Genomic DNA, 10919 nt, shown 5'->3' with positions numbered 1-10919 from the left:
CGGTACGGGGGCAACACTGAGGGTTGCGATCTGTTGCCGGACACGGAAAAAGACAAAAAAAAATAATAATTAAAAAAAAAAATAATAAAATAAATTAATTTGGTTTTGAAAATTTAGATTCTTTTAAGGAAAAAAAATGATCTAATTAAAAAAAATAATAATAAAATAAATTAATTTGGTTTTGAAAATTTAGATTCTTTTAAGGAAAAAAAATGATCTTCCAAAGAGAAAATTAGGTGCTTAGCATGTTGCCTGGCATTTATAAGCCCCACAGGTGTGTGTTCATTTCACTGTGGTGTTACCAGATTCTTGGAACTACCTTCCAGTGCCATTGAGCAGCGAGTGATGTTGGCGGAAGACCCACTGTATGGGAAAGTTCGAGTCCCATATGACTTCCAGAGAGTGCCATTCTAAGTGACACTAAATATTTTTTGAGCCACTTGATAATGTATGCTATGTTGGGAGCTTATAGATTGTCCTTGTGCAGAGAATTCACAAGTGAGAATTCACTGCTATATGTATTACTGCAGTTTTGAGGGAATTTTATTATAACATGACAAAGGGAACCAGATAACTCTAGAAATGTACTAAAGTTTCAGTTATTTAGTGTTTATAGAATGAGTGATGTTTTGAATAAGGGATAGTTTTGTATAATTGAAGCCAGTAGTTTTTAACCAGTGATATATATCAAAATCACTTTATAAAGCTTTAAAAAAATACAGTGTGGGGTCTCTCCCAGATTTGCTGTATCATAATCTCTGTGGATAGGATCCAGGCACGAGTATTGTTATTTAAAAAGCTCCAGCTAATTATTTCGTACACTCTGATTTAATCAAATAGCGAAATGGCTTCAACCTTTTGAATGCAAACATAACTACTACATATAGTTCTATTCCAATAAGCTGAAAGTACTGCACAAAAATTTAACTTTTTCTGGGTGTGTAAAGGCCATTTCATGAATATAAGTATTTTACTATTATTAATCATTTTTCTTCTAGGTTTTTGGAACTTGAAATGGACAAATTTGCCCCCTCTAGTGGTTATTTTTAAGTGTGACAAATTTCTCTCTTTCCCAAAGTCACTGAAGGCTGGGCCTGATTCAGAGAGACATTCTGTCAGATTGGCAAAGGTGGCTTGCTTGTTCCTTGCTCCTCATGATAGGCCTTTCTGGGTATAAAAAACAAGGGAAGTTATTGTTACCAACAGACCAGGCTCAGCTTGCCCTCTTGCACTAAACGAATGACTCGAAAATCCAAAAGTTGGTTCAAGGATTGGAAGGTTTATGCAGATTTCCGGTACTCAACTAAATGTCTAACCAAGCAAACAAACAAAGAGAAAAGAGGGGCAGTGGGGTCCACTTTATCCTAGACCCAGTCGGGAGGGCCAACCTATTCCACTGACACAGTAATTGATGAAAGCAGTTGTCCCCACTGTTGCGGCACAAACAAGAAAAGTACCTACTAGATTTAAATCAGAGAAACAAAGCATAGCCAGGAGCCCTCCAGGGTGCACCTACATCGTAGCAGATACAATCCAACCAAGCAGCAGAAGAGGACTCAGAAAATCAGAGAAAGGTAAAGAGAATTTGAGTAGCTTCCGGACTGCCAGTCACTGTGCGGCGTGGGAATCCCCATCACTCTCATAAATCCCCTGTTGGGGAATCTGCTCAAGCCAGATCTTCACGGTATAGGACTGGCCTTCCCACCTTTGCTAGTCACCCGTCAGGGCAAGCCATTGCTGGCGGAGGGAGCATGCTTCTCACAGGTTGAGAGGAGTTTAAGTTGTAGTTGTCTGGCAGTCACTTTAAAGAGGAAGAAAAGAAAAGGGGAAGAAAGGAGAGTAAAAGAGAATAAAGCATTGCCTTGTCAGAATTTAGGCTGGGGCTCCAGGAGAGACTTACCAGCAGCAGAGACGGGAGCAAAATAGTCCCAGTGGCCACTTGCCTCTTGCAAATGGAGTCTTCTCTGGTGGCCAAAGCTTTCCAATTTTCACTGGTGACTGAATTAGGCTCTTGGGTCCCAAAGTCATAGAAATGAACAGTGTACCCAGCGGTAAGGCAAGCAGTGCTTTATTAAAAGAGGAGAAAGACTTATGCATAAGGCATGTAGAGACAGTAAAGCTAGCCCCCTGAGGGGAGCTGTTTAGGGTCTTATAGGGAAAGGAGTTAAGGGGTACAGGCCAGCATCACTGGAGGTGGTCCATTCTGTTCTTCCTGGCTGTATCATGGGCGCATGCTTGTTTAGGGCTTTGGTCCTTGAGCCTGCTCTGTAGGTCCAAGATGGTGGTGGTGTTCATCATTGTCACCCCAGGAGGGTCATTGTAGGGGTCACCTGGAAGCTTTGCTCGCATGCGGGAATTCCTGAAGGGGTCTTAAGGTTAATCTGTAACTTAATTTTAACAATTACAGTAAAAAAGTCTTGGGTAGAGGTTTTGCAACTCAGTGAATATCTGTTTCTTCTCTTTTCTCTTAGTCTATTTTATCAGGGTGGGCCATGGGGTAATCATTTGCCCTGGGGGTCTTATGACTGAGGAGTAGAAAAGTAACAAAGTGTCCTCTGCAGGGAAAATGGAGTCACTTTGGTTCATAGGCCTAGCCTTACTCTGTTTCCTTATGATGGAGTTGATTTAGAAACATTGGCACTAATGATAATGAAATGAAACATAATCTTAGGCCAAGGGTATAGGTAAAGGGCTTTTTAGTTAACTCTCCTTCGTCCTTTCTTAAAGCAACAGGAAGTCATTCTTGGACTATTTGACATCTCATTGTTCTTCTAATGGATGGTCCATTCTCTGTCAGTGCCTTAAGTTTCCCCAGAGATGGTTTTTAAGGTAAATTATTTAAATACAGGCACTTTGGTTTAAGCCAGCTGGGTCTTGTAATTTTTGTTATTAAAATTGAAGTTTATTTTTTGATGTGTTATTCTGAAGGTTATCTAGCCTCTTCTAAACTCAGAAGAAACCATTCATTTAACATTTGGAAAACTCAAGTTATTGAAAAGTTCTTGAGGCTGAGCCATAATCTCCATTATAACTTTCACCCACTAAAGTTTTGGATTTGTGAGGCCCAGGAGCATACCTTAGTCATGTCTGTATTCCTAGCAATTTAGTGCAGTGTCTGACACACAGTAAGTGCCCAAGGAATATTTTTTGAATAAATGAATGGATCCAAGTTCTCCCCATTGGGGCCACATGGAACAACAGTCTCTCTTCCATGTGGCCCCAATGGGGAGAACTTGGATCCATTTAAGAAACTTCCCATTAATTATTTTATTGCTTCAGCTAATCCAAGTTGGGTTCTGTGGTTTGCAAACATGACCTCTGTCTAAAGACTTCAGTGCCTCACTCTCAGAAGTGTGATACATTTCGTGTGTTTGAAGGCAGTTAGGCACTGGGCTCTGGAGTGAGGTCTGGGTTCGATTCCCAGCTCTGGTATTTCTAGTTGTGTAACTTCAGAGAATTTGTTTCACTACTTTGAGCCTCCAGTTCCTTATCAATAAAATAAGGGCAATTGCCAACTTTGTAAGGTTATTGTGAAGATGAAATGAGATAATGCAAAGTGTTTACTGTAATGTCTGGCATTTGGTAGTCAAGAATGTGTTGCTTTCTGTTCTTTTATCTCATTTGCAAATGAGCAAGTTATATAATGTATAGAATGTCAAAATAAGTGTTCAGAAAAGATGTTGATAGGCAAGAATGTTTTTAGACCATGAAAATATTTAAAATATCCACAGAACAAGTACAGGGTCCAGGAGACTTGGCTGAATAGCAATTCATTTGAAAAGATTGAAGGTTTCACTTCCATGTGATGTGGATGCCAAAAACCTCATACACTCTTACACAGCCTTAATGAATGTGAAGTGTCCAGAGCAAATGAGGTAATAGTCCCACTGTAATAATATGAGCTGTTATTTACTCACCACTTGCTATGTGGTAGGCATGTAAGTACCTCCTTACACACATTATCACATTTAATACATCAACAAACCTCTGATGGTAGGTATAGTCTCCTATTTCTTTTTTTATAAGTGAGGAAGCCGAGGCATGGAAAGAGAGTGAGGCACTGAAGTCTTTAGACAGAGGTCATGTTTGCAAACCACAGAACCCAACTTGGATTAGCTGAAGCAATAAAATAATTAATGGGAAGTTTCTTAAATAGTTTACCAATTCCACAGAAAGGCAGTGGCCAGGCCTTAAACACAGTCAGGAACCAAAGAAGGACAAGTAGCCCAAACTATAGCCCAAACCAGGCCATGGGAAGAGTCCTGTGGAAAGAGAATGCCACTGATACCAGCCTTGGTACTGGCTGTCACTCGACAGTGGATGTTGCTGCTAACAGCAAGATAAAGTCTCCACTGTCTCTGCTCCTCTGTGTCAGTTGCTTCAAAGTCAAAGTTCCAGAAGGGTCATCTGCTTAGCCAAGCCCAGCTCATGCTTCCACTGCACCCTGGCTGCTCAGGGGTGGAAGGGCAGGTGCCTGGGAGATGGGAGTGGGAGATGTGCTCTACCTTCCATTAAGACTCCTTCTGTGGCACATTCTCTAGACACCTGAAGGGGGTTCAGATACTGGGCAGCCTAAACACCTGCAAATGTCCATTCCCCTATCACTAGAATGAAAAAACAGGGGCTCTTCCAGTCTTGTTCACTGTTGTATCCCCAGTGCTGGAAATGCACATAGAAGGTACATAATAAATACATCGTGAATGAATGAAGAAAAACTGCACTGGTCAGACCACATTTGCTGTGTTGAGTTCAGTTGTGGACATCATACTCCAAGAGACATCTAAGGATCTGGAACGTGTCTCTAGAATGATATTGAGACTGGAAGCGGGGTCCCGGTAAGCGGGGGGTGGGAATGGTCTACTTGATGAAGGGTGTTGTCAGTGGGAAACAAGAGCTGCTTTCCAGTTGCTGAAGGACTATAATGGGGAAGAGGAGCAGATTCGTCTTTTGTCGAACAAGGCATAGTGGATGGGAGAGCTCATCTTAGAATAAGGAAGAACTTTCTAAGGATTGACACGGCCCATAAATAAATTGGCCTGATTCGTGAGTGTTGGTAGCCCATCACCTGGAGTATTGGAGCAGGGTTGGATAACCACCTTGTGGGGGGTTGTAGAGGGAATTCTGACATTGGTATGGGTGGGGGGGGCAGGGCTGGGGATGGAGCAATTGGGGATGGTTGGATAAGGGCTGTATCATCTGTTACTTTATTCCCTTTGTTATTGATTTTAGAAGAGCATACCTGCCATGTAACTTGACTTGGTGTGGCTTGTTACCACAATACTGATGACCACACCACTAGATATGTATCCTTTCCTGGGTTGGTATCAACAGTTGGAGTGCAGGTTTGGGCTGTATATTAGTTTGTTTAAATACCTACATAGTCGGATATTCTCAAACAGGTGGCCTCTTATTGAAAGATAACATTGTGGAGTCACACAGACCTGGGCTGAAATCCATTATGACCTGTGCAACATACTTTTTTAAAACCTGTGATTTACCGTCACTTCATCTGTAACTTAGTGATAATACCTTGCAGGATTGTTGGGGTATTAGCAATAATGTAGCTAAAGTGCCTGGCATGTAGTAATTTTTCAAAAATAAAATATTAATCTGCCTTGGTTAGCTCCTTCTCCCTTCATATTCATTACCTTAATTATCAGCTTTTTCCTTGGTAATAGATTTTTTACTAGGTGAAAAGTGTTTTAATGTTGTAGCAACCAGGCAGATTTCAAAACTTGGCTCTGCCACCTGGCAAGTGGATGACCTAGTACAGAACTCTTAACCTTTGTGCCTCGCTTTCTTCACCTCTAAAATGTGAATAATAATAGCACTAAGTTGATGGTGAGGATTAATTGAGAAAGTACACTTGACTCTTATCTCTGTTCCCAGCATACATTAAGCTGTGCATAAATTTTCTTTCTTTCTTTCTTTTTTTTTTTCAAAATGGGATGAAACCAAGAGAGCCTTGGAGCAGGACACATGGGCCACTTTACCAGCTTTGTGAATATGAGCTTTTCTGGCTCTTAGATTCCTCCTCGTAAAATGACCACAAACACTCTCTTCTCTAAAATGCCTCCCTCATCTGCTGGGTCAGGTGTGGTGACGCAGGCAGAATTTGACCCCAAGTTCTCCTCCACATCGTAGGTTGTTGGAGGAGGAGTCTTCTAAGAGGGCTGAACTAGAAAAGTGGCACTTGGAGCAGCAACAGGCCATTCAGACCACTGAAGCAGAGAAGCAGGAGCTGGAGAATCAGCGCATCATGAAGGAGCGGGCCCTTCAGGAAGCGATGGAACAGCTGGAGCAGCTCGAGTTAGAGCGGAAACAAGCACTTGAGCAGTATGAGGTGATTAAACTCATCCCTGAAAACTTGTGTATTTAAATTTTTAAAAAACATTTTTCAGTAATAGAATATTTGCTTAGCTGTCAGAATGAAGCTGTAGTAAGAATTTTGATTAGCTGTGAGAAGGAGGTGTAAGTTTTTACAGAAGATAAGGTGTGTCAGTCAGAATCTAGTCAGAAGACAGAAACCACACAGTAATTCAAACAGGAAAGTTTAATATAAGAAATGATTAGCTATAACAGGCGATTACATATTAAGCTGTAAAAAAAACTAAGAATGCAGGAATAGCAGATATAGGAAGCAGCCTCTAGGACTGAGGCAGAGACCCCAGAGAAGGAACAAATCTGGAAGAGGGTCCCTTGCTCCTCACCCTAAACTCCAGTGCTGTGATCCACACCTTCTTGCAGTGGGCCCACGGACGGCAGAAAAGTCTGCTGAGGTGCTGTGCCAGCAGGATTCACTGGGTGAGCACCAGGGGTGTCCTGAGTGCCACAGAAGCTCACTGAGTGGAACCTGGAAAAATAGCTCTTCCTCCTTGTTTTCCTTCAGCGCCCTCTACTGACAAAGCTTAAATGGTGCCAACTACAGAGAGTATTATTCCAGTGTCATAAGTAGGACAGTCAAGGGTGGATTTGGAGCTGAGAGGCAGTTAACTGTAACTGGCACACAAGATCTAATCTCACAAGATAGACTAATTCATCTGTAATTAGTGTAAATATGGGTGGGAGAAGGACAGACTTTGGAATCACATGGCCTGGGTTTCGATCCCGGCTCCACTGCTTTCTCCTGTGTGATCTCTGGCAAGTTATTTAACGTCTCTGAATCCTAGTTTCCACTCTGTACAATGAGGATAGTTCCTGCTTCTTAGGGCGGCTGTGAGGATTTAAAGAGGTAATCCACAGCGTATAGTAAATGCCCAGTCATTGTTACTTGGTTCTTCAACTACCTGTGTGTCTTCACAGTCCAAAATTCACTTTTGTTTCAGGAAGTTAAAAAGAAACTGGAGATGGCAACTAATATGACCAAGAGCTGGAAGGACAAAGTGGCCCATCATGAGGGATTAATTCGATTAATAGAACCAGGTAGCAGACTCTTTATTTTTTTATTTTTTTTTTTTGCTGGCTGGTACAAGGGTCAAGCCCTGGACCTTGGTGGTGTCAGCACCATGCTCTAACCAGCTGAGCTAACCAGCCAGCACAGATTCTTTATATTTATTTTAAATTTATTTTTGCATATTTGAATTGTACTAAAAAAAACCCTTTTTTTTTTTTTTAGCTCAAATGTACAAAAACCAAGCTATTTAGGGTAAATTTCTTTTGAATAACATACTCTCTGATAGGTAAGATGGGCTAGTTAATCCCTTTTGTATACAGCCTCTAGTTGTTTGGGCTGGTATGGATGCTCCTCAAGGAAGAAATAAAGTAGAAAAGTTACTATTTTGTTATAAGTTGCAGAATTTAATACTTCCTGTACTTAAAGCATGTTTGTCTCTTAGGTTCAAAGAACCCTCACCTGATCACTAACTGGGGGCCTGCAGCTTTCACCGAGGCAGAACTTGAAGAGAGAGAGAAGAACTGGAAAGGAAAAAAAAACACGGAATGACCGAATGTGGCAGAAGCCGTGTCAGTTATGTAGATACTGAGCGTGGCTGGCGAGCTTTATGCTAAAGACAAAAGAAACTGGCTTTGCTGCTTCTAAATCTTCTTCCTTCAGGGTCAATTTTCTAAGGAAGCCTTCTTTATGCTTTTGCAAGTAAGGGCTTCCCTGAAAAGAGAAAAAAAAGTCAATATTGTCAAGCCCTTTATTTACTCTTTCTTTGAAAACTACAGCTTCTGAAAATTACCTTTTAGCTCTGTCAGATTCTTTTCTGAATGAGAAAGCATAGAGACAGCCCAGTCAACTCCGTCATCTGCAGTGTTTGGAGGGGAGTGAGGTATAGCTGCTCAGGATCACTGGTAATCAGAACCTCTTTGGACTGGTGTCAGCTCTTCCCTTTGGCAGCATGTTTCCTTCTCTGAGTATGTGTTTTTTAACTAGATTGGCCAGCCTGCTTGCCATTCCATGCCCCTTGACTCTGAAGGAGAAGTCATGGAGTCATTGCCATTTTCTGGTTGTCCTTCTGGAATGTGATCTGGTTGGTGGAGGTTTTCTAGCTTCTACTAAGACATTTCTTTCTCTAAGCTTCATACACTCGGCGTGTGTCATTCCCATCTCCTTTCCCCTCACCTCAGAAAAACATTCCCTTGGCTCATGCTCTTCAACCTGATTCTTTCTTGCACACTCTCTCTCTCTCTCTCTAGCAAGTGATGTGCTACCAAGTATATGCCAGGCTGTGAAAGGATTATGTTGAGTGGTAGAAAGAAGCTAGTTTGAAATAAAAATTGGAAAATTTATAAAGCAGATTATATGCACATGGGCAATGAGAAATTGACTGTATGTCTGCTAGTTAGATTCAAAATGTTATAAAGATGATGGCATGTCATTATATTAGCCAAGCTATGATGTTAGCCTTTGTTAGGTGGCAGAATTTCTGCTTTTCTCCTTTCTCCATGGGTGACAGTGGAGAGAATGTGCAGTAAAAATAACAGAGAAATTAGGATCATAGTGTCTATGCATCTGATTTGAAAGAGGTATTGAGGAAGGTTTTCATACATGATCTATCTTTGGATTGAGAATAATATTTATGAAATTAAGCCTTCCAATGCTGGTTATAAGGATAAGCAGCAGTAACTCTGTGGACAGCAATGATGCTTAAAATTGTAAATAAATATGAGGATAATTCAGTTGCAAAAAAGGCAGAATTCAGTGGAATGGTTAAAGTGCTCTCTCTACAAGTATTCAGTAAGAACAGAGAACCTCATGCATTCTTACTCTAGTGCTTGCATAAAAGTAGTAAGGAAGCTTTCCCCAAAAGATATACACATCTAGAGTGTATGATTTTAGAGATTTTAATGTATGTATTTATTTACAGGAGAGGAAACTGGAATATAATCCCATAAATTATCACTTTTTATGACTGGAAAATATTTGCCAGTGAAATGGTCTTTTGAAATTTGTCTTAAGGATTTTGGCTGTTTAATAAAAATGTGCCTTTATTTAATAATCTCTCATAGTTGTCTTTATAAAGTTTTGATTATTATCTAAAGTATATTCGTATCATGTGCCTTTGAAACTTAACAGCTAATTTGGGTGTTGATTTCTGCCCAGCCACTTACCAATATTGTCATTTTTATTCAGTAGCTGGCAGGTATATTAGACCAAGGAGACCTAGCGGAGGGATGGACCCTCTCCTGTGGTTTGATTACACATCACACCAGGGGACTCCAGTATCCCTTATAAAGAATGAGGAAAAGATACTTGACAAAGAAGCTAATGACGGATGTGAAATCTCTGGCATGGAAACAGTGTGGGCTTGGGAGTCAAATAGCCCATGCATGGGGTGGGTGGTGATGGAATAAGTCTATTTCTACTTCGGGGAAGTGGTGAAATAGGCCACGCACTTTTGCAGAATGTCCTTAAACCTGGCTGGTGCCACAGCTGCAGTGAAAACACGACCTGGGGCTTAGCTGCTCTCGCCCTGCTCCCCACCAGCCCCTCACTGTCTGACCAGGGTAGTGCGCCCGAGGACGGCCTGCTCTCTGCCCACATGTGGAACTTGACTATCCCAAGCAATTAAGTATGTGGTTGTGCTGAAGGTTTCTATTTAATGCATAGTATTACTGATTTGCATCTTTGCTTTAGTGGCACTATCTCCAGCAGGCAAAAGTCCTTTTAAACAATGCTTTGGCTGAGAGAGTTTCTTATGAGTCAAAGACAGCACAAAATGAACTAAATAAATTCCATTTGGAATATTTTGATATTAACTGAATTCCTCTTAATATGTAAACTGGTTTCAACTGTCAAAGTGCTGACAGATCCCTTGGTTTACTTTTGTAATTACTGTACAAGAAATTTCAGGAGTATTGGAGTGCTTGTCATAACCAAGCCTTTTCCTTAATAAGTAGGCATATGATCATTTACAGGAATTATGCATGAAAAAAAGTTTTAAAAATGTATTTTTGTGATGTGCTATGTTGAGAGGGAACCAAATATAATTTCCAGACATACTTCTTGTCTAAACATTGTACAATGTAATATGGTCAACTTTCCTAATTTTTTTGCTAATTTTCCTAAGATATATTAAAAATGTTTTATATATATATATATTTTTTTTCTTTTTTAGTAAAATGGATCCAGTAAGAAAATGATAAATACCAGAACATCATGCATTTTAAACTGTCTGATTTAATAAAACAGTGGAGTAAAGTTGTGTGTATGCATGTGTATGTTCACAAAATGAGATGGACTTTGGTTTAGGGACACTTCCTGAAAACACTGGGTTTGGAGTTTAGACCCCAGAAAGTTAGCTACGGCCTCATGTTTGCTGTTGAGTCACTCATGTGGGGAAGCCGTGGCTGACGTGTCCGCTCACAAACGGGAACTGATGAAGATGATTCCTCCCTCGTTGTTACCTCCGAATCCTCTTACCTCTGTTTTCCCAGATTTTCTTTTTATGCCTTTCAGTTTATCTTTCACTAGA

General features: G+C 40.7%; 1 protein-coding gene across 1 annotated transcript in view; it reads left to right on the top strand.

Moving 5' to 3' along the window:
- The window catches only part of SWAP70 (SWAP switching B-cell complex 70kDa subunit), a 75227-nt gene extending 64582 nt beyond the window's left edge, over positions 1-10645 (top strand). Inside the window, exons 10-12 of the mRNA XM_008576128.1 lie at positions 6145-6343; positions 7326-7422; positions 7836-10645. Coding sequence (XP_008574350.1) covers positions 6145-6343; positions 7326-7422; positions 7836-7942 — 403 coding nt within the window. The 3' untranslated portion in view covers positions 7943-10645. The remainder of the gene's footprint in view (positions 1-6144; positions 6344-7325; positions 7423-7835) is intronic.
- Positions 10646-10919: the final 274 nt, after the last annotated feature.

The sequence above is a fragment of the Galeopterus variegatus genome, unplaced genomic scaffold, assembly GCF_000696425.1.
Source record: "Galeopterus variegatus unplaced genomic scaffold, G_variegatus-3.0.2 Scaffold1297, whole genome shotgun sequence".
NCBI classification, from domain to species: domain Eukaryota; kingdom Metazoa; phylum Chordata; class Mammalia; order Dermoptera; family Cynocephalidae; genus Galeopterus; species Galeopterus variegatus.
The sequence above is the reverse complement of the archived record's forward strand: the minus strand, read 5'-3'. Positions and strand labels throughout refer to the sequence as shown.